Source organism: Ovis aries, chromosome 3 (assembly GCF_016772045.2).
Source record: "Ovis aries strain OAR_USU_Benz2616 breed Rambouillet chromosome 3, ARS-UI_Ramb_v3.0, whole genome shotgun sequence".
Lineage (NCBI taxonomy): Eukaryota > Metazoa > Chordata > Mammalia > Artiodactyla > Bovidae > Ovis > Ovis aries.
In genome coordinates, this window is record NC_056056.1 from 39,871,027 (window position 1) to 39,895,123 (window position 24,097).

General features: G+C 40.5%; 2 protein-coding genes across 13 annotated transcripts in view; one reads left to right on the forward strand and one right to left on the reverse strand.

Moving 5' to 3' along the window:
• The window catches only part of APLF (aprataxin and PNKP like factor), a 98,244-nt gene extending 91,974 nt beyond the window's left edge, over nt 1-6,270 (reverse strand). For 2 of the 7 annotated variants that reach the window (XM_012167837.5, XM_042245961.2), the window contains exon 1: nt 5,846-5,880. Coding sequence is in view for 1 of the 7 variants with exons in the window: in XM_012167807.5 (XP_012023197.3) it covers nt 5,846-5,941 (96 nt within the window). In the remaining 6 variants the exon portion in view is untranslated. Of the gene's footprint in view, nt 1-5,528 lie in introns of all 7 variants that reach the window. The other 5 variants (XM_042245964.1, XM_012167855.4, XM_060412030.1 and 2 more) reach the window with 5 other exon arrangements.
• Nucleotides 6,271-6,377: 107 nt separating this feature from the next.
• On the forward strand, nt 6,378-11,395 carry FBXO48 (F-box protein 48). Of its 6 annotated transcripts, XM_060412035.1 has the most exons (4): nt 6,378-6,476; nt 7,295-7,436; nt 8,510-8,851; nt 9,410-11,395. In XM_060412035.1, the coding sequence occupies exons 3-4, from the start codon at nt 8,546-8,548 to the stop codon at nt 9,569-9,571; spliced, it is 468 nt and encodes a 155-aa protein (XP_060268018.1). In that variant the 5' UTR covers nt 6,378-6,476; nt 7,295-7,436; nt 8,510-8,545; the 3' UTR covers nt 9,572-11,395. The 6 variants fall into 6 exon arrangements, with proteins under 6 accessions (XP_060268018.1, XP_060268014.1, XP_042101903.1 ...); XM_060412031.1 differs by having other exon boundaries at nt 6,378-7,436; nt 8,188-8,851; XM_042245969.2 differs by having other exon boundaries at nt 6,378-7,436.
• Nucleotides 11,396-24,097: the final 12,702 nt, after the last annotated feature.

Genomic DNA, 24,097 nt, shown 5'->3' on the forward strand with positions numbered 1-24,097 from the left:
ATAAACTCTGAAACATCCAGACTGTGGAACATATTACTCATCGTTCAAAAACCATGAAAATACATGAAAAGAAGCCAATCTGAAAAAGAGTCTACATATACATACTGTGTGATTCCAACTGCATTATATTCTGCTAAAAGGTAAAACTATGAAGATTGTTAAAGTCCAGTAGTTGCTAGGGGTTGGGAAGGGAAGGAAAGATGAACAGACAGAACATTAAGAATTTTTAGGGCAGTATTCTCTAATACTACAATGGTAGATACGTGTCATTACATATTAGTCAAAATCCATGGAATGTATACCAAGAGTGAACTCTAGTGTAAACTGTGGGCTTTGGGTGATAATGACATGCCAAAATAGGTTCCCCAAATGCACCACCATGGCAGGGGATGCTGACAGAGGGGAAGATGGTACATGCGTGAGGACAGAGGGTATATGAGAACTGTATTTTCTGCTCAGTTCTACTGTGAACTTAATAGAGACTATTTTTAAAAAGAAAGAAAACTAGTACATACTGTTAAATGTTTGTAAAAGTTAAACAGAATCACTGCTGTAATGTGTGATCATCCCACAAGTCTACTTGCCCTTATCCAATTATCCAATATGCCATACACTCCCCAAACTCAGAGCCTTAAGTCATACATTCATTTAGCCTGAAGGGCCCTTCCCTTCCTACCACTCACTCTCCACCTACCAAAACTCTAGCTGTTCTATCACTTCAGTCAGCTCAGTACGTCACTGATTTCACAAAGCCTTCTCGGACCTCATCTAAATTGTGGGTTCCTTCCTACACCTTTCTGTAGGTGTAGGATTCTTCTGTTTGGCTCAAGGTACTGAAAAAATTTTAATGTGACCTTTTAAAAATCAGAGGTTATAGTGCAAGTTCAATGCATGAAGCAGGGCACTCAAAGTTGGTGCTTTAAGACAACCCAGAGGGATGGGAACCCACTCCAGTGATCCTGCCTGGAGAATCCCAGGGACGGGGGAGCCTGGTGGGCTGCCGTCTATGGGGTCGCACAGAGTCGGACACGACTGAAGCAACTTAGCAGCAGCAGCAGAGAGATGGGGTGGGGAGGAGGCAGGTGGCAGGTTCAAGATGGGGGGGACACATGTACGCCTGTGGCTGATTCATGTCAATGTATGGCAAAAACCAAAATATTGTAAAACAATTAGCCTCCGATTTAAATAAATTAATTTTTTAAAATCAGAGGTTATATCTAAAAATCTAGATTTCTTACTACCTTCGAGAAAAACAATGACTCTGTTACCAGGTACCAACAGTTACTCCATTACCAGGAATGGGGACAAGCAGCACAAGCTACATTACAGATCCCTCTCCTTGTGGCCTCCCCAACCCGAGCAGTGCCATTCATGATACTGCTGTCGCCTACCCTTGTCTCCATGTCATTTTCCTTACTCTCTTCCACTTCACTCATTGGAAGTGTCTGTCCAGCTACCCTTTCTGGTTACTTGCTTCCGTATCTCTCGTACCCACTAAGTTTCCTGAAAGCAAGGACTTACTTCTCCTTCACTCTTCCCATCTAACTAGAGTAAATATTCATGAGCTATTTTCTGAGTTCGCTAATGAGTCAGCAAAACAGGAAAAATGTAAACAATCCATCATGAATGTTGCTCCTTAGGCTTTAGCGGTTAGCAACACTGCCTTTTTACTGTATTTATAGCCACTTCAAAACTCTACGCTGTCCTTTTTACTCCTAAGTTGCAAGCAGGCTCTTTATGAGGTTTGGAAGAGTGGGTCTGAGAAACAGAAAAGGAAGAAATCATGTGCTGAAGGCCTATTATGAGCCAGGAATTATACCAGGCTCAGTGACTAAGCGAGGGGCAAAAACCCCCCATAGCCAGGAGTGCTTGGCACATCCCCAGGGACAGATCTTGTTGGACCAAGTAGAACTAGCATTCCAAGACAGCGGGTGAGGTTTGGCATCAAGGAAGAACAGAGCAGGGGCTGCCCAGATGGCATTAGTGGTAAAGACACCACTTGTCATTGCAGGAGACGTAAGAGACTGGGGTTTGATACCTGGGTCAGGAGGATCCCCTGGAGGAGGGCATGACAACCTACTCCATACTCTTGCCTGGAGAATCCCACATACAGAGGAGCCTGGCAGGCTACAGTCCATAGGGTCACACAGAGTTGCACACGACTGAAATGACTTAGCACACACACACAGGAACAGTGCAGAGTTGCCAGGCTTGGGAGTGGTTACTTTGTATTAATATAAGCTTTGTGGAACACTTAGAACAGTAGTCAACTGATGCCTGGTGAGGAGTCTGCACTGGAGCCCAGGATTATCCTCATCCCTCGCTGGGCGCCCCTTCCCTTTTTAATTAGAGCAATAGATTCAATTACATCTGCCTTCACGAAATCTCACTAGATACCTGGTGCTGTCCTATTTCCTTGAAAGAAAATAGATCATTAAGGAATGTGCCCTATAATCCCTGCTATCAAATAAGGAAAATGTGAAACCAGAAAGAGTAGTTTTCATTAAGAGTATAATCAGATTTAATTAAAGAAAAACCACAAAGCAAATAATTTGGTCTAATAGTATTCTGCTGAGATGCTGTAAAATCTGTAAGTAATTTTTTATTAAGATAGTTGTAGGTTCATGGTGATAAGATATTATTACAAAAAGATCTCTTGTACTGCTTACCATTTCCCCCGGCAGTAACATCCTGCAAACCTATAGTACAGCAGCACAATCAGATATTGATATTGACACAGTGAAGATACAAAACAAATTCCTCATTGCTGTTTTACAGACACACCTGATTCCCTTCTTGCTCCCCTCACCTCTTCAGTAAGCCCTGGCAACCACTACGTTAGTCCCCATTTTTATAATTTTGTTATTTCAATAACATCATGTAAGTGAACTCATACAATATGTGACCTTTGGAATTGGCTGTTTTCATCCAGGATAACTCCCTGGAGATTCATCCTGCTGTAAAACCTTTTGTTTGGTGATCAGGAACCAGAATTACAACTTAGTAAACAGTCCATTCTGAAGGAGATCAGCCTGGGATTTCTTTGGAAGGAATGATGCTAAAGCTGAAACTCCAGTACTTTGGCCACCTCATGGGAAGAGGTGACTCATTGGAAAAGACTCTGACGCTGGGAGGGATTGGGGGCAGGAGGAGAAGGGGATGACAGAGGATGAGATGGCTGGATGGCATCACTGACTTGATGGACTTGAGTCTGAGTGAACTCTGGGAGTTGGTGATGGACAGGGAGGCCTGGCATGCTGCAATTCATGGGGTTGCAAAGAGTCGGACACGACTGAGCGACTAAACTGAACTGAAACAAAGACTTTGGGTTCCCTCAGGATTCACACTAAAGCAAAGGGCACGAGAAATTGATTTTCACTGTATTCTATTATCTACAAGAGTTCTAAGCTTTCCCCCCTCTGTAAAAACATGAAGACATTCCCACTGCCAAATTATTTTACCACAGAGAATGTTTAACACATTGGAATTATAAACATAAAGGTTGTGACCATGAAGGTTTGTAAAATTTGTTTCCAAAAGACATGACTAATTAAGAGAGTAAAAATAATCATCCTGATTATTATTAATCACTTCTGATAGATATGAATTAAACTCCCTGAGTTTTCTGACTTAGAACTATGTCTGTGCTCTCTCATATACCATGAAGGGAAAAAAAAAAAAAAAAAAACCCTCACTGGAATTGCTGTTGTTTGAAACTGCAGCCCTCATGTGGAGTTTTAAACCACTGTAGAGAAGAAACACCTGTCAGCTCCAAAATCTTGAAAACCACAAGGTGATTCGTTTATTCTTCAAAGTTTTCCTTCAACACATCTAGTTTCATTCACTTCTAATACCCATCAAACTTGGCAACAAAATCTCATCATCGAATGACTATTCAAAGAGAAAAAGCTTAATCCTGACCAGGTAACTGACTTCCTATTCCTTACCATTTTTAAAAACAGAAACCAAATAAGCTTGTCTCACATTAGCAAACCTATTAACAAACAGCAAGCTACAAATAATGAAGGGTCTGTGACCTGGTGCCAAATTTATAAAACAGAGGCCTAAAATTCACCCATCATTTAACCCAATTCATAGTACTCTACGTTAGTTACACGATTTGTTAAGTAAATTAAAACTCATTAGTAACCAGACATAAGATTTCTAGATGAAGCAGATACTCTATTTCTAATTGAGATGAAATGAGAGAGAGAGTAGGGAGGGAGAGAGAATTAGGAATAGAGGGGGAAGGAGGAGAGGAAAGGACGAAGGGGAGTAAGAAAGGAAGGAAAAGGGGGAGAAAACCTCCCAAGCAGTTCCTCCAAAGGTTTGTATATAATGCTGCTGCTAAGTCGATTCAGTCGTGTTCCACTCTGTGCGATCCCAGAGACGGCAGCCCACTAGGCTCCTCCGTCCCTGGGATTCTTCAGGCAAGAATACTGGAGTGGGTTGCCATTTCCTTCTCCAATGCATGAAAGTGAAAAGTGAAAGTAAAGTCGCTCGGACGTGCCCCGACTCTCAGCGACCTGCAGCCCACCAGGCTCCTCCATCTATGGGATTTGCCAGGCAAAAGTACTGGAGTGGGGTGCCATTGCCTTCTCCGTTGTATATAATAGACTATGGAGAAAAGTAAGACACATTTAAGTAATAAAAAAAAAAAAAACAGCAAGTAAACTTGAAGTTTCTCAATAACCCCACTACATATACATACACTCACACTCCTCTAAAACTAATTTCCCCAACACCACCTTGAACCACCTTTCCTTTTTCTGCTCAGAGAGGGGTCCTAAGCCTAATACAAATGGTTCCATTTAGACACTGGCAGTTAATCAGAGTAATTGACCAGACTCCTTACTCCCTGGTGTAGGCTCACTGACACAGCTTTGTTCAGACATTCAAAGAGAAAACTGAAGGGCAAGTACCCGTTTTATCTCTGTGTGCCCCGCAGTGCTAGGGTCTGCAGACTCGCAGCATAAAGTGGCCAGTAAACAAGACACGTTGAATGTAGAGAAAACAATATGTATGTATTTAATGAGAGATCTACAAATTTCCAGAATGTTACAGGCAAGTTTTCTAACTCCTAAACACCTCAGAGAAAGAATACATAACTCAGTTGCACTCTGTTACCCAAAATCTTGTGTGTGTGTCCTTTAAATAACTCGCTCAATTTTCTCATTTGAACAATGAAGATAAAAGCACCTAACTCAAAAAGTCTGGAAAGGTTTAAAGAAGCTGGTACAGGTAGTCTTTAGATCAATGCCCGAATTCTACACACTACATAAACGTGAGTCACTGACGTTACTGAAAAAGATTATTACAATAAAAGTAAAGCCAAAGTAGTACCACCAGAGGAGCCAAAGCTTAAAAGAAATTATTCTAGAAAAACTAAGATCAGAGGTTGGCAGACTTTTTCTGTTAAGGGCCAGAAACTACTATGAATATCGTGGCTTATCAAGCCAACAGGCAATATTTCCAACCCTTAGAGAAATTCTTCTCCCTGAAAGGCTAATATGGGTTTTTTTGTTTACGTTTTAAAATCTGAGAAGCATTCTTAGTACGTGGGTCCCAACAATTGCAGGCTGGATTTGGAGCCAGGGCCACAGTTCGCCGACCTCTGGGTAAAACACTAATGACGATAATCCAGGTCAGTGCTTGTTAAAGGCAGCAGAAGGAAACGTCTGCGAGTTAGTTCAAGTTGACTGAAAAGCGTGCTGCCTTCAAACTTCTAAAATCCAGAAAGGCCTGGCCGGAGCGGTGGGGAACCCGGGCAGGACCCAGAGTAGGGCCTCAGGAGCCCGCAGGACCTCGCGGTTCTCCGGGGCCGCCGAACCCCCGCCACACTTACTCCCAGAAGCGGCCCGCGGCCGATGACCGTCTCCCCGGGCGCCAGGGCCACCCGGGGGCCGCCGTCCTGCGGCTGCAGCTCGAAGCCCCCGGACATGGCGGCGAGGATTAAATAGACCCCTTCGCAAGGAGCGAGACCCTGCAACCGTTTCCGGCTTCCAACGACAGGCGCGGGACGCAGAGAGGCCCCAAGAAAGACAAGCGGAGGTAAAGCAAAGACTGCCCTCAAGAGTGCCCCGGCTGCGCGGAGCTGGGGCCCCACCGAGGGGACCGAACCCCGCCCTTCCACTCCGGCCAGTGACGTACTCAGGGAATCCCCTTTCACTCCGCCTCCAATCTGTTTTTTAAAAGCCCCGGTTACCCAACCCCGCGACCCCAGCCCTTCTCACCGCCCACCCGGCTCGGAGGACGCCGGTCCTTGTAGTCAAGACGTCTTCCCTTCTCCTCCACTGACGATCTCAGGCGCCCTGGGAAAACTACCAATCCCAAGAGGCAATGCGCGCCCCTCTCTGCGCCTGTGCGAAATCCGAGTCAGCAAGGCGGGGCTAGAGTGGGTGGGAAGAAGGGGACTAGAGGGAAGGATTCGAATTCTGGACAATTTAAATCGCGGATCGAGAGGTAGCAGCTGCCAAGTAGGTAGGAGGGGGTCTTCCGTTTACGCTGAGGTCTGGCAGGCGTGATCCGGGGCTCGGCCCTGGCGCTCGCACAGCCTCTGCTTGGCCGACCGGAGCTGTGGTGACAGTCGGTGCTGACAGTTGTTATTGTTTACCTGTCAATGCCCAGGTATTTGGACTCCGACAGCTGCTGTCGGCGCCGGGCATGCCAGGAGGGTGGTTCAGATGGGACGTGGGGTCATTCCTTCCGGCCTGCAGTGTCTGCCTGGGGTGGAGGCACCCCGAGAGCCGGGCGTCTGCCCTGCTTTACTATTCCTCCCTCCGAGTGACACCTGAAAGAGGGGTGACCTGTCACCTAGTTAGGTAATTTAGCAAAGTTTGGTTTAGAAAGAAGAGGATAGGTTTCTAAACATCCAGGCAAAATGGGACTTGGAAGAAGAAAAATGCCTAGTGGGGTTTAGGCACCCCCATCTGTTAAATCCAAATGCTTTCATCTGCCTCGTGTGGAATAATTGTAACAGGAGGACGTATTTTATCTCCAGTGAAATCTTAGGAAAAATAACAAATGTGCGTTTAAATGCACAGTAACTTTCTCCTAGTATGATATTCTTTTCAAGAATAGAGTAGTTTGGCTTTAGTTTATATTGATGAGGGCTAAGCATTGGAGAAGGAAATGGCAACCCACTCCAGTGTTCTTGCCTGGAGAATCCCAGGGACGGGGGAGCCTGGTGGGCTACAGTCTATAGGGTTGCACAGAGTCGGAAACGACTGAAGTGACTTAGCAGCAGCAGAGGGTGGAAGTGCAAAAACTTGACTTATGAACTTATTTTTTGCAGTTTGCTTTCTTACTTCCCTAAACTCTCAAGAGGAAATCCTCTGTTGAACTCAGACATTAAAATTCTGACCACTGTAGCCAACTTGGATCATAACCAAATGAACGGGAGCATCTGTGGTCTTGGCAGGTTTAGAAACATATAGGTGAGTAGCACATGTAGAAAGGGAAATTTGTCATTAGCTAAGATAAATGAAGTATTAGCTGTATCTGAAACCCCTCCTGCACCAACACCCCTCGCTATAAAAGGAAGTACAAACTGGAATAAACTGATTTTGAGTAAATATGAACTGTCTTTGTATGTCAAAATACCTCCATGCTTTCAACTAATATCAGGAGCCTACACCATGCACCTTAGGTAAATTAGCTCAAACTGGACTTTCGATCTTTAGTCATGTGCTTTACCTAGATATTATAAATATTGTTTATAGTTGTTAGTCACTGTTGTTTGATGGCCTTAACGACTAGTTATCTTAGTTCATAATTAACTGTACATGTGGAATAGCCTCAAGAAGCTATTTCTAAAACACAACTCTTATAACTGATTGAATATTTGAGATTTTGTCAGTATAGCCCAGACCTCTTATCCAGTTCAGACAGCATTTGTGTCAAATGTGAGCACCTACCCATTAAGTGCGAGTAGATAAACAATTCTTATATAAACTACTAAAAGTTTATCAGGTTTATCTTTAAGTCACAAGTTATAAGTGAAAAACTTAAAGACAAGGCATTTGTTCCCACAGACTAGTATTCAGTGTGTTGAGTAGAATTGAAACATATACATTTTCAAAAGTTTTTTCAATCAATACTTGGAATAGAATGTGTTCTCACAATAGTTGTTTCTACTACTAAAAATAAATTATAGATTGAATGTGAAGAATCACATCTCTTTTTCAGATAATTTTCTTTGGGAGTAGAAAAACCAATGTTTAGAAACAAACCCATTTACCAAAAATATCTAAAAAGAAGAAAAGGAGTAACATGTGTTGGGTTTCTCCTGCGTGCAGTTCAGATGTAGGGCTAGATTCTTCGCTCACCATCTCTGTTCATCCTTGTAAGAAGACTCACCAGAGAAGCATCGCTGGCTCCATTTGACAGACTAAAGAGCTCAAGTCAAGAAAGTTAAAGTTCATTAAATCTAACCACGAAAGTATCTGGCTCAAAGGGGGTCTACAGTCTGATCTAAAGGCAGTGAATGTTTTTAACCTTTGCCTTTCAGTTTATATATGAGGATAATTCACTAAAATACCAAGCTATGAAGAAAAACTCCAAGAGAAACCATGCTTCAAGAGTTTCTGACATAGAATCGAACTCTGTGGATGCTGAAAAGGAAAAAAAAGAGTGTCAAAATAATTTTGTTGAACTGCTGCCTCCAGAAGTTACTTTTAAAATTTTCAGTCAGCTAGACATCCGGAGCTTGTGCAGGGCTTCAGCGACATGCAGGAGCTGGAATCATGCAATAAGACACAGCGACTCCTTGTGGAAACCTCACTGCCTGACTGTAAGAGCCGTATGTCAAAGAGAGATAGATGATGATCTGGAGAGTGGCTACCCCTGGAGGGTAAGTTTCACCTTTGCAATCTGAAGTCCTCTTGATAATACGGTGGTCTGTTTGAGCCACACTCTACCTTCTGGCTTGAAGGAGAGAGGATTTCATATACAGAATGACATACAGAGTGGGTTGGCTTTGGGAGTTAAAGTCCAATTATATTCTTTTCCTGCAAAAAGGAGATCTCCCATCTATCCTTCTGAATTTGGGGGGCATTTACCTCATAAACCACAATGGCTACATTTTACTCCACCTATCCAGAATCCCCAGCAAACTGTATTACTCACACTGTTCTGTACGTGCGAGCACACACATACATATATTAATAGATGTGTGTATCAATGTAAATACTTAATCTTTTCAGCCTTTCAATCAGCTTTCTAGCTTCAAACAAACTCACTCACCAACCACTGACTACATTCTTTAACAATGGTGGTAGTAGTAGTAATAGCGATAGTTGCTGACTCTTTGCCATGGACTGTAGCCCACCAGACTCCTCTCTACCTGGAATTCTCCAGGCAAGAATCCTGGAGTGGGTTGCCATTAACAATGGTGGTTTACTTCTTTCAGATCATACTACTGAGGAATTATCAGAAGAGTAAAGTGAAACATGAATGGCTAAGTGGCAGATACAGCAACATATGTTCTCCTATCAGCCTACCAGAAAAAATCATGTACCCAATGGATGCAGACACGTGGGGGGAAATTCTAGAAGCAGAACTGGAAAGATAAGCAGAAAACTCTCCTAACTTTGAGAGTTTAAAACTAAAATGACTCTTAGATTATAAAAAGTATGTCTCTAACCGTCCATTTTTTTGTTTGCCTTTTTACTATTTAACATTTAAAAGAAAACTAAATAGAAAATGTAAAAAATAAAACTCTGTTTTTATTTTGCACTTTAGGTAAAATAATGTTTTACCTACATGTTTCTGGTTTTACTGTAATGTGGAAAAATCATGAAATGGTATTTATATAAAAGTACTATACTGATAGGGTGATTTCAAAATGTATTATTTCATGTATTTGTGTTGATCTATTGCAGGACTTCAGTATTTTAATGATTAGAGAGTTTTATTAGTGTTCTCTGCTTAATGATAATTTGAAAATTCAAGATTTATGTGAAGGAACTGACTTAGAGATTTATTAAATAATAGACATAGGCTCATGGGAAAAAAATCCCTAGATGAAATTAATAGCAATATGTTTAAATGTATAATAAATGTATATTTTAATAACTTAAAATTTTCCATTTCAGTGGAATCAGATTGAATTGTCAAACACTGAAAACATTTTGGTTTAATTTTAAATGAGTCCAACCAGAGAACTAAAATTTGTGAGATTAAGTTCCCCACTACTTGCCTACAAACCTCGAATTACTCTCAGGGGCTGAAATGTATGGAAAGTGCCATCCGAAACTCCACACTGTTTTTCTTGGTAAAACTCATCTTCTTTCTGACATCTTGTAGCACCATCTAGTGTACTCCTTGTAGATAACCAAGAAAAAGGATGAGCTCCTTTTTGTTTTTCCACATTTAAAAGAAAGGAAAATATTATTTACAAAAAACCTATATACTTGAATTTGTTAGAGTTTATGGTTTTATAGGAACCTTCAACTTTTGTTCTCTTTTACTTAAAAGTAGATGATATATTATTTGCAGTACAACATTGATCCGCCTGAAACTGTGATCAGCACCATAAGTAACGTGACTACAAAATATTTTAGTATGAGATTTTCTTCTTATATTATGCTCTATCGCATGAAAAGTAAGAGTCCAGGAACTCAATTTAACAAGTCAAAAAGTATGAGGAATATGTCCCGCTCTATACAGATTCCCTTTGTTGAATCAAGTAGACGATGACTGGTTCAGTTCAGTTCCTTGCAGTTCAGTTGCTCAGTCGTGTCCGACTCTTTGCGACCCCATGGACTGCAGCATGCCAGGGTTATCTCCTACTGTCTTCTTGGGGTTGGAAGGGACCTTGAAGATCAGGCAGTCCAGTCTCTAGGATTATTCAGTAATCCCCCCTATAGGAATGTTCTTCTTTTCACTCACCATTAATTCTCTTCTTCGTAAATTCTTTTGTATAGTGTATCATCCTAACCTGGAAACCATTCCAAATATCTACCATTCTGCATTAAGTGACCATTTAAGGTTCTGTAGTTCTTTGTACATACCATTCTCAAAGTTGTCATACTACATTAAATTGTCTGTTTGATTTGTATATCTCCCCCGTTAGATTGTGAGCCTCTGAATGGCAGGGACCATTTATTTATTTTTGTGTTCTGAAACCTGGAACATATAGTAGATATTTCATAGAGTTTTTAAATTATTTTTATATTATTTATTATAATCCTACCCAGAATGTAAAATAAAAATAATTCAACATATTTTAGTAGATAATATTGTATTGAAATGCAATGTACAAACCCATAAGATATATGGGATGCTTAATATTAATGCTAATATATGAAGAATTATTCTTTTTCTCTTAAAAGCCGTAAGAGAAAAATAGGAAAGAAGAAATATTTTTTGAATAAACACTTGAAAATATACTTCACCCAAAAGTATCATTCATTTTTACTTATTGGATCACCCCAATCAGTTTTAAATATTGTTATATGAATAATCTTTGGTTTTTGTTTTATACCATTTTTATACCATTAAAATAAGTTATTACTGTGATTACAGTCTACACTGAAAGTAAAGTTTTAGAACTTAATGATAAATTTATGGAATGGGTTTAGAATGAATTGTACATTTATCAGATCAAGTCATTAGCATCTGAGAAGGTGTGTGGGTGGATTCAAATGAAAGGAGTGCTTTAACTCAGAGATAAAACAACATGTTATATATATATAGTCTGTAAAGAGGCAAGTTTATTAGGGAAGAGTATTAAGGAATTTCCAGTGATGCTTAATGTTTGATCAGTTCAAGATCTAGTTTTGTTTTTGTTGTTTATAGAAACCTTGTTTCAGTTGCTTCTAGTTTATAACTCAGTCTTCAGTTCAGTTCAGTTCAATCATTCAGTCATGTCCGACTCTTTGCAACCCCACAGATTGCAGCACACCAGGCCTCCCTGTCCATCATCAACTCCCAGAGTTTACTCAGACTCATGTCCATTGGGTCAGTGATGCCATCCAACCATTCAACCGTTGTCCCCTTCTCCTGCTGCCTTCAATCTTTCCCAGCGTCAGGGTCCTTTCCAATGAGTCAGTTCTTCACCATCTTGTGGCCAAAGTATTGGAGTTTCAGCTTCAAAAGTAGTCCCTGCAATGAACACCCAGGACTGATTTCCTTTAGGATGGACTGGTTGGTTCTCCTTGCTGTCCAAGGGGACTCTCAAGAGTCTTCTCCAATACCACAGTTCAAAAGCATCAATTCTGTGGCAGTCAGCTTTCTTTATAGTCCAACTCTCACATCCATACATGACTACTGGAAAAACCATACCTTTGACTAGATAGACCTTTGTTGGCAAAGTAACGTCTCTGCTTTTTAATATGCTGTCTAGGTTGCTCATAACTTTTCTTCCAAGGAGCAAGCGTCCTTTAATTTCATGGCTGCAGTCACCATCTACAGTGATTTTGGAGACCAAAAAAATAAGTCACTGTTTCCATTGCTTCCCCATCTATTTGCCATGAAGTGATGGAACTGGATGCCATGATCTTAGTTTTCTGAATGTTGAGTTTTAAGCCAACTTTTTCACTCTCCTCTTTCACTTTCATCAAGAGGCTCTTTAGTTCTTCTTCACTTTCTGCCATAAGGGTGGTGTCATCTGCATGTCTTAGGTTATTGATATTTCTCCCAGCAATCTTGATTCCAACTTGTGTTTCTTCCAGCCCAGCGTTTCTCATGATGTACTCTGCATAGAAGTTAAATAAGCAGGGTAACAATATACAGCCTTGACGGACTCCTTTTCCTATTTGGAACCAGTCTGTTGTTCCATGTCCAGTTCTAACTGCTGCTTCCTGACCTGCATATAGGTTTCTCAAGAGGCAGGTCAGGTGGTCTGGTATTCCCATCTCTTTCAGAATTTTCCAGTTTGTTGTGATCCACACAGTCAAAGGCTTTGGCATAGTCACTAAAGCAGAAATAGATGTTTTTCTGGAACTCTCTTGCTTTTTCCATGATCCAGCGGATGTTGGCAATTTGATCTCTGGTTCCTCTGCCTTTTCTAAAACCAGCTTGAACATCTGGAACTCTATGCTAAATGCTTTGTAAGACAATATCTTACTTCATCTTCACAATTAGACTTTTAAAGACCATAGGAAAGCATCACCAAATTCTTTGCCAGGCAGTCTAAAACATCAAAAGAAAATGTAAACCTGCTATTTACACCCAAATCTCTCCAACTTCAGAGATCAAGCTTTTAACCCCTATGGTGGTGGTAATCGCTATGTCGTGTCCTGCTTTTGTGACCCCATGGACTGTAGCTTGCCAGGTTCCTCTGTCCATGGGATTTTCCAGGCAAGAATACTGGAGTGGGTTGCCACTTCCTTCTCCTTTAACCCTATACAGTATCTTTTGTAAGTTCAACACTTTGTTCTTACATTGAGACAACATGACAGGCTAAGTCTAGCAAATAACATCTCCCATTACAAATATATAGAGGTTCTATATGAAATTAATTTTAAATAGAGTACTTACATTTCTGCTAATGGCAGAATGGATAATTCTGACAAGATTTCCTACTTAGGACAATTTGAAAACCAGATTGGGGTGGGGGTTAATCTATTTGAAGGCATCCCAGAGCTAATAAGATAGTAAAGAGATATTGGACCAGTTTCTGGAGAAAGAAAGAAAATCAAAGAGGTAAGCCAATAATTGAGGTTAATCTTGCCATGAAAACATTTGCCAATTTCTGCAGGGACAGCTGAAAGATTTAATAGATTTTGAAAGCCTGCAAGACTACAAGGACAATGAGTGGAATCTAGAACTCACTAAGAAAAGGAGAACCAGTAACCCCTGTCCTTAGTAATCTACTTTCTTATGGTTTGGGACCCAGAAGGACAGCACCCTAGGAAAGGAAGTGACCTGGAAGTACATAGGACCTCACAGAAAAACCATGCACCTTCAAAACATCTCAGCCTCTGAAACTGGAATGACAGGATCCCAGAAGAAGAGTGCCCTAGACACCCTGGCAAAGAAAAGTTCTTCTTGGAGAAAGATATCAACATTATCAACATTTTAGGCTTTATATTATCTCTAAGAGCATTGTAAAATATCGATGTTAATGTGTATACACACACATACAAGAGGAGACATTGTAAAGAATAAAACCAATATCATTGTTGAAAAACACAACAGAAAAGATCCACAGTTGTAGTTATCAGATGAAGTCTCCAAAATAACAAAGCTTGAGATAATTAGTGACATAAAATGCATGTTGAGAAATTCAGCAGAGAAATGAAAATTATATTTTAAAAAAAGCCAAGTGGGAGTTTTACAGCTAAAAAATAAAATGACATGTTAAGAAAGCAATAGATTGGTTTAGCAGAAGATTAAACACAGCTGAAGAGAGGAGAAAGTATGAATGAATCTGAAGATATATCCAAAATGATGCAAAGAGTGAAAAAGGATGAAAAATACGGAAAAGGGAATAGTGGGAAAACATTTATAATGAAGTGAGAAACTCTATACTTGTCCAAAAAGACAAGGAAGTTTAGAATGAGGTAAAAATAATTGTAAAACAATGATAGCTAAGAACTGATCAAAGATCTTAAGTCACAGATTCAGGAAGCCATGCAATCTGCAAACATGCTATACAAAAGATATACTTACTAAGCTAAAGCTGCTAAAAGGTGAAGGCAGAAAAAAAATGAAAGCAGTCAAAGAAAAAGGACAAACTACCACTGGATGAACAATAATTGGATGATTTCTTCTTAACAAGAACAAAGGAATGTTATCTTAAGAAAAAGGATCCAAAAGAAAAATACCAATTCAGAATTACATTCCCAGAGGAAATATGTTTCAAGAAAGAAAAGTAAAGCGAAGACATGCTCAGGAAAAGAAAAACTGAGAGAGTTCTTTAGGAATGGACTTGAACTAAAACCATATACTGAAAAAGTAAAATGAATGTGTTCCCAGATTTCATCTGGTTGGAGTATAGGAAAGAATAGAAATCAAGAAAAGTATAAATATGTGAACAAATCTCAATGAATACCAAGTATAAGGCAATAATAAAATCTGCAGTGGAAAAACAAAGATGTTAGATTGAATTTTTAAACTATGTTATCAAACTGAACTTGAACCTGCTTGCCTGATGCACAGCAAAGCCAACTTACTGATACCAAGTTGTGGTGAAGGTATACACAGCAAAGAAGCATGGCAGCTCTGCTCAAAAGGCCAGAACTCCCTGATGGCTTTCCTCCCTGATATTCCAGGAATCATTTTTAAAGACACTATTTGGGGATGAGGGTTGCAAGATGAGTGAGTTTCATCTGACTGGTGAGGTAAGGTGGTGAGGTAACAGAGTGGTTTTCAGAAATCTTAATCACAAGCCTTCTGGGTCCAACCAGTCTGTGGGGCTAGTGCTTATGCTCAACATGTAGTCCCCAAACTCCATCTGAGTGAGGGAGAGGAGTCTTAATTCTTGAAGAACGACTTAAAGATATCCATATCCATCAGACTGTATATCCTTTGAGCAGGAACTCAGGCTCTGTTTTATTGCTGAATTGTTGTCATTGCTTTTCTTAACTTCTGCTTTTCTTTGTTTCTGCATTCCCTCACTTCCCCAATTAGTAACTGCTCGTGTGCCTGCTCTTTGAAACTCAGGGAAAAGAGTAAACTAGGAAAGAGAATAGCAAACTCTTTTGCTACAAACAAGAAACAGGGGGCACAGAGGGGATTTTACCCAGGAGGGCCCCAAAGCGTTCTGCTCAGTTTCAATCCCCCTTTTCTTTTATTTGATACTCCTTGATCTTGAGAGAAACGTGTGGGACAAGAAAGGGGATAAAGTTTTGAATAAAGAGGTTAATCACAAACTCAGCAGAGGAACTCAGTTTTAGGGAGACTTGGTTTCAGCTATATGCATTTTAGAAGAGATACATCAAAACTTAAGGGTACTGCTGCTGCTGCAAAGTCACTTCAGTCGTGTCCGACTCTGTGCGACCCCCTAGACAGCAGCCCACCAGGCCCCTCGTCCCTGGGATTCTCCAGGCAAGAACACTGGAGTGGGTTGCCATTTCCTTCTCCAAATGCATGAAAGTGAAAAGTGAAAGTGAAGTCGCTCAGTCGTGTCCGACTCTTAGTGATCCCATGGACTGCAGCCTACCAGGCTCCTCCATCCATGGGATTTTCAAGGCAAGAGTACTGGAGTGGGGTGCCATTGCCTTCTCCGATAAAGTAAAAGGATGGAAAACTATATGGTATATAAAGACAAACAAAAGAAAAATTGATGTATCTAACTTATATCAGACAAATTAAATTTTTAAGGAAAAATATATAACCAGAGTATTTTTTACAAAACTATTCAATTATAAAAAAGATTAAATTTTTTATATTTTGTGAATTTAATAGTACAGCATAAAAACATACAAATAAAAAATTATAAGAACAAGTAGAGAAATCAATAATCACAGTAGATTTTTATCACACCTCTGTCAGCAACTGATAGGGAAAATAAGACCCCCAAAAATGCAATGAGGATATATAAAAGCAATGCTACTGCCTCAAATAAGTAGAAAAAAACAGAAAACATCAATAGAAAGGCATTGGAAAGCTGCCAAAGCAATCAGAGCTACAGGGCCAAGATTCTGGAGAAGGATGGACCTGGAGAGTAAGTTGATATTCTGCTACTTTCTTTTTCCTGAAAACACTTGGCAATTCCAAGTGTAATGCAAAAAATAAGAATCTGGCTTTTGTTAAGATAGAGGGCCGTGGTGGGGGAAGCAGGGATTCTAACAAATCTGTGGGTGGTCTCAAGAGTGCTGGAGAGACAAAACTGGAGACTTGAAGGCTCAACAAGAAGGTGGAGAGTTAAGTTTTAAGACATTTGCCAAATTCTGAAGCCCTGCAGAATTGGAGACTAAGAAGCTAGACAGAGAGCCTCTGAAAAACAGTGGAGCTTTCACATGGTCTCACTCTGCTGATGAGATACTAATTAGAACTGAGGCTCCACCTGGGCCCAGGTGTACATCCAAGTTCTTAATTTAAACCCCTGGAGGGCCCCACAAACTAGTCTGCAGCCTCAATTCAGTTAAATCTCTAATTTGATTAAGATAAGCAAACCCCTGGATCTAGCAGAAGACACTTCCTCTCTAGAGCAAGATAAAGTCACTTAGAGCCAGATACAATGTCTGCATCCAATAGATAACATACTAGAAGACAGAACTAAATGATGGAAATTCAAGAAAAAGGACCCAAGTCACAGGGAGTTAGTGTAGTTTGTGGACAAAAACCTCACAATATAGTAACCATGTTTATGTGTACTATGTGCTTAGTTGCTCAGTCATGTCTGACTCTTTGCAGCTCCATGGACTGTAGCCCACCAGGCTCCTCTGTCCATAGGGATTCTCCAGGCAAGAATACTGGAATAGGTTACCTCGCCCTCCTCCAAGCAATCTTCCCAACCCAGGAGTGAACCAGGGTCTCCTGCATTGCAGGCAATTCTTTACCAACTGAGACACCAGGGACATCCAGGTAAATGGGAGACAAAATGAAGAAAGGAGATAATGATGAAGAATTTTCCCAGAAAATTCTATAATTTAAAAAGAACTAAATGCAAATTCTAAAACTGAAAATTACAACAGAAATGAAAACTCAATACATTGGTTTAATGGCAGGTTAGAACACCGCAGAAAGAGACATTTGTGAACTGGGAAATAGAACAATAGAAAAATGATTTGAGCCAAAGCACAGAGAGAAAAAATGTTTTCAGAAAAGGATTTGGAAATTATGAGCCAGAATACAAAAGTTTAATATGTTTATAATAGGACTTCCAGAAGGGATGGAGAGAGAAAAGTAACGCCCAAACTTCCTCAGCCCAGGCAGGAGACCACTGAAAAGGTTCCCATGCTATAGAAGCAGTTGAAAAACCAGGCAAAAGAACCCCCAAAGAGAACCCTGCAATTGGCAACCAAAACCAGAAGCCAAATAGCGGGTGCCACAGAGTCCTTATAGCAACATTACTGCAGTAAGATGCGCGGTGAGCCGGAGGCAGCAACGGGAGGACCCCACGCCCTGAGCCCTGACCGTTCCAACAGAAGAGACAAATTATAGGGACAAAGGATACCGTATGAAGAAAAGCTGTCACTCAAGCTTCCTGCTCTACCCGGTTGCCAAGAAAGGGTAAGGAGAAAGGAAAAAGAGGAACTCCAAATAGGATTGCCAGATTTAGCAAATAAAAACTTAAGTTGCCCAATTACATTTGATTTTTTGATAAACAGCGAATCATTTTAGTATAAGCATATCCCAGATATCAAAAAGGATATACTAAAACAGAAATTTTTCATTTTTTGAGTCTGAAAACCAAGTTTAACCAGACATCTGTTTCTTCCCTAGCAATCCTAACCCTGAAAGATGGAATAAAGGGCTGAGTTTGAATTAACCAGGAAATGACTGGAGAATACCAAGGTTGAGTCTCATGGTGTGTCCCATCTCCACTGCCAACTCCACACCCCTCACTGAACACAAAATGGTTGCTGACTGAGAGTGACACCGTAAGGTAACCCAGCCTGTCCTCAGGCCTCCTTGGCCTAAATACCCTCAGCATGCCCCTTTCCACTCCGCTCTGGCTGCCTTGTGCTGTTATAAAAAGTCCTCCCATAGAATGTTATATGATGTCCTTCTCCCATAGAACATTCCCATAGAATGTTCTACCCTCTCCCATAGAATGTTATAAGATGTCCTTCTCCCATAGAACATTCCCATACAATGTTCTACCATGAAGCCCCTCAAATGTGTCTGGGGACTTCTACCCTCCAGAGGGTAGGAGAAGGGTGCTCAGAGGCACCCCCTATAGACTTCCCTTAGACTTCTCTGACTTTCTTTCTTCTGTTAGGGGAACCACGGCCAGAAACAGCCCACCCTGGCCAAGCACCATAGGAACCATTTGCCTGAGTGGTTTTAGGATAAGAGGTCTTGGTAAGGAACATGGAACTAACAAGCCACTATCAATCAGAAGGACTCAGGAATGATCAAAAGCAAAGAGGAAATGCCAGCCCATATGTCCTACCAACCTCCCAGAATCCTATTTGTTGGAATCCACCCTGGCTGAGCAATGAGCTCACCACTAGGGAAGACCCTGAGTCAGGATGGATTGGCCAGGGACAACTCGGAAACTAACCCCATCACCATAAAACTGAGACTGCGAGTCACATGGCAGAGCAGTTCTCCTGGGTTCCCTTGACCTCCCCCTCTCCCCGCAGGCACCCCTTCCCAGTGAAGTCTCTTGCTTGGTCAGCATTACTCTGCGGCCCTAGAGGAGGTCCCCCTTCTTGCAACATTTCCACCAGCTGGCAAACACCTCAATCACTTTTTAAATAGGAATGCTGAACTTTAGTTGTATCTTATATCCTTCCTATTTTATGATAGTTCAGTTAATAAACAATGTTTTCGATTTATTTAAAGTAATCTTTTGGAATTCAGACGACCCTTTTCTCCAGTACCTGGATCTTTGCATTCAAAGCCGGATTATGAAATCTTTCATTTCTTCTGTGATTTTTTTTCCTTTATTCTTTTAGTCTTTTGAAATTCAAAACAGCTCTGACTTTTTTATTCTTAGTCATATGTTCCATCCTTCCTACAAAGACTTGGACACCTGCCTTCACAGGTGGAGAAGGCAGAGAACAAGACTTACTGGGAATGGAAAGTACAGTGGGAAGTGATACCAAAAAATCAACTCAGTCTATTGTTACTTTTCATGATGAAACAATTCGGGAAAAGAAGGAACAGTGAGAACAGCAGAGACTGAGATGAGCCCGAAGAACGTAAAAGTACAAATGAAGGGTGCAAGTCAGGTCTGGTTAGAGCTCAGCATTTTTACAGTCAGCTCTGCTAAAAATAACACCCCCTCTTTTGTAGACCCATTTCACACTTTCCAACACCTTCCTAGTGCCTGACATCTGGGCAGAATGGATGATAAAATAAGATAAAACTAGAGGTTTGCAAACCACACCAATTATGCTGTTACCATAAACATTAACCTGGCAAGGAAAAAATTTTAAATAACTGTTTTCTAAGGTCTATTTTTTAGCTATGGGTCTCTGAGCCCAGTAAGGAAGAAATTCACTGCTGGTTTCCCAATTTGCTTGTTTTGATTTAGTTTTAAAAAGACAAAATCATCTACTTGATGCCCAGTGAAAACCTGGGAGAAAATATATACATTATAAAAGAAGCTTTATAAAAGTCATGCTTGATAATTTTCTCAACTTAAAAGACACTTGCTCCTTGGGAGAAAAGCTATGACAAATGTAGACAACATATGAAAAAGCAGAGACATTACTTTGCCAACAAAGGTCTGTATAGTCAAAGCTATGGTTTTCCCAGTAGTCATGTATGGATGTGAGAGTTGGACCATAAAAAACGCTGAGCACCAAAGAACTGGTACTTTTGAACTGTGGTGTTGGAGAAGACCCTTGAGAGTCCCTTGGACTGCAAGGTGATCAAATCTGTCAATCCTAAAGGAAATCAATCCTGAATATCCGTTGGAAGGACTAATGCTGAAACCAAAGCTCCAGTACTTTGTCTACCTGATGCAAAGAGCCGATTCTTTAGAAAAGACCCTGATGCTGGGAAAGACTGAAGGCAGGAGGAGAAGGGGGTGACAGAGGATGCCCCAGACTTAGAGCCCCATTTATATGATCCCCTCAGACTCTCCACGGTGGGGGCACAGTTCTTTAAGGCACCAGACTGTTGTGTTCTCCCCTCACCTGGATGAGGATTAAAGCCATCTTTCTATTTTCTGCAAACTCTGTCTCATATTTTTTATTCGGCCTGAGTGGGCAGAGAAAGCCAAGATTTTGGCAATTCAGCTTCTTTTTTTCTTTCCTAGACTTCTTTTATTATACAATTTACCTTTTCCCTAAATGTTTCGCTTAAAAATTTTCAAACATACAGAAATTTTCATTCCAATCCCGAAGAAGGCAATGCCAAAGAAAGCTCAAACTACTGCACAATTGCACTCATCTCACACACTGGTAAAGTAATATTCAAAATTCGCCAAGCCAGGTGTCAACAGTATGTGAACCATGAACTTCCAGATGTTCAAGCTGGATTTAGGAAAGGCAGAGGAACCAGAGATCAAATTGCCAACACCCATTGGATCATCAAAAGAGCAAGTGAATTTAAGAAAAAATATCTACTTCTGCTCTATTGACTACGCCAAAGCCTTCGTGTGGACCACAACAAACTGTGGAAAATTCTTAAAGAGATGGGAATACCAGACCACCTGACCCGCCTCCTGAGAAATTTGTATGCAGACCAGGAAGCAACAGTTAGAACTGGACATGGAACAACAGACTGGTTCCAAATAAGAAAAGCGGTATGTCAAGGCTGTATATTGTCACCCTGCTTATTTGCCAGGAGAAATATCAATAACCTCAGATATGCAGATGACACTGTCCTTATGGCAGAAAGTGAAGAACTAAACAGCCTCTTGATGAAAGTGAAAGAAGAGAGTGAAAAGTTGGCTTAAAATCCAACATTCAGAAAACTAAGATCATGGCATCCCGTCCCATCACTTCATGGCAAATAGATGGGGAAAGAGTGGAAACAGTGGCAGACTTTATTTTGGGGGGCTCCAAAATCACTGCAGATGGTGACTGCAGCCATGAAATCAAAAGACGCTTGCTCCTTGGAAGAAAAGTTATGACCAACCTAGACAGCATATTGAAAAGCAGAGACATTACTTTGCCAAAAAGGTCCAACTAGTCAAAGGTATGGTTTTTCCAGTAGTCATGCATGGATGTGAGAGTTGGACTCTAAAGAAAGCTGAGTGCCAAAGAATTGATGCTTTTGAACTGTGGTGTTGGAGGAGACTCTTGAGAGTCCCTTGGACTGCAAAGAGATCCAACCAGTCCATCCTAAAGGAAATCAGCCCTGAATACTCATTGGAAGGACTGATGCTGAACCTGAAACTCCAATACTTTGGCCACCTGATGTAAAGAGCTGACTCATTTGAAAAGACCCTGATGCTGGGAAAGATTGAAGGCAGGAGAAGAAGGGGATGATAGAGGTCAAGATGGTTGGATGGCATCACTGACCCAATGGACATGAGTTTAAGTAAACTCTGGGAGTTGGTGATGGACAGGGAGGTCTAGTATGCTGCAGTCTATGGGGTCACAGAGTCAGACACTACTGAGCGACTGAACTCAACTGAACTGAACTGACATAGAAATTTGAAAGAATAGCATAATGATACAATCACCTAGAATACCCAATTGTTAACTTTAGCCACATTTGCTTTATCTATATCAGGTTTCTAAACCTTGGCACTGTTGACATTATGGGTTGTTTAGGGGCTGTCCTATACTTTGTATGCTGTTTAACAGTATCCCTGTTCTCTACTCATTAAATTTCTAGAGCATCCCATTCCCAAGTAGTGACACAGAAATATCTCCAATCATTGCCGAATGTCCCTGAATCAGAACTGGTCTCTAGTAAAAGCACACATCACTTCCATTGAGCTGAAATATTTGAAAGTAGATTTTCAGGCCTCATATCTTACCCATAAATACTGGAGAATATTTTTTCCTCAGGACACATAAATATACCCTCCTTTATAACCACAACCCCATAATCACATTCAAGAAATTTAGCTTTTGTACAATAATATACGTTTTCTCTGCAAGATGTTATTGAAAAACATGAATATATCATCTAATACCCAGCTCAGTTCCAAGTTTCACTCAGTTGATCACTGAAAAGTATGATTTCATGCTTTTGAATGCTTGCCAATCTGTCAGTAAGAAATGATATCTTCATGTGGCTTTTTGAAATGATTTATTATGAACATTTTCAAACATACAACAAGGTTGAAAGAACTTCCTCATTGTAGATTTGATTTGCATTTCTTATCTCATAAATAAAGTTCATATGTTTAGAGGAGCTTGTATTTTTGGTGCTTATAAATCTTTGCTTTTCTTGGTGTTTGAGTGCTTTGTAAATACGGAAATTAGTTCTTTATCTACAGTATATGTTGCAATTACATTTTTCCCTGTTTGTCACTTGTCTTTTGATTTTGCTTATAGTCACTTTTCACAAAATTTCTTTTTATTAGCATAGTCAGCTTTGTTGATGTTTTCCACTATTGCATCTGGATGATGAGCATGTTTTAAAAGATTTTCTCCACAGCAAGACTATGAATAAATTAACTTGGGGTTTTTTTTCCTAGTACATTTTTGGCTCATTTTTCCATTTGGAAATTTTCCTGAAATGTGAAGTATGTTATGGATCCAAAGAAAATTTTTTTTCAAACAGCTGTGCAGTAGTCCTAACACCATTTTTTAACAAGTCTGTCTTTAACCTCGTGGTTTGAGATGCCACTTTACTCATTAGTAAAGTTAACTTAGTTCTGTTTCTGAATTTTCAGTTATGTTCCAGATCTACCCATTTTCATGCCACACTATTTTAGTTATAGAAGATTTAGAGTGTATTTGTACTTAACAAGGTTGTGTTTGTGTGTGTGTGTGTGTCTGTGCCTGTGTGTGTGTATGCTCAGTTGTGTTCAACTTTTTGCAACCCCATGAACTGTAGCCCCCTAGGCTCTACTGTCCATGGGATTTTCCGGACAAGAATACTGGAGTGGGTTGCCATTTCCTTCTCCAGGGGATCTTCCCAAGCCAGGGATCAAACCCAAGGCTCCTGTGTCTCCTGCATTGGCAGGAAGATTCTTTACCAACTGTACCACCTGGGAAGCCCACTTAATAAGGTTATCTCTCCTCACTGATTCTTCCCCACCCCCCAGGTTCCCACATATGCATGTGTGTTCACTTTCCATGCAAACTGCCACACGGCCCAGCAATCCCACCGCTAGGCATGCACACTGAGGAAACCTGAACTGAAAGAGACATGTGTGTCCCAGTGTTCATCGCAGCACTGTTTACAATAGCCAGGACATGGAAGCAACCTAGATGCCCATCAACAGATGAATGGATAAGAAAGCTGTGGTACATATACACAATGGAGTATTACTCAGCTATTAAAAATAATGCATTTGAATTAGTTCTAATGAGGTGGATGAAACTGGAGCCTGTTATATAGAGTGAAGTAAGTCAGAAAGAAAAACACCAATACAATATACTAACACATATATATGGAATTT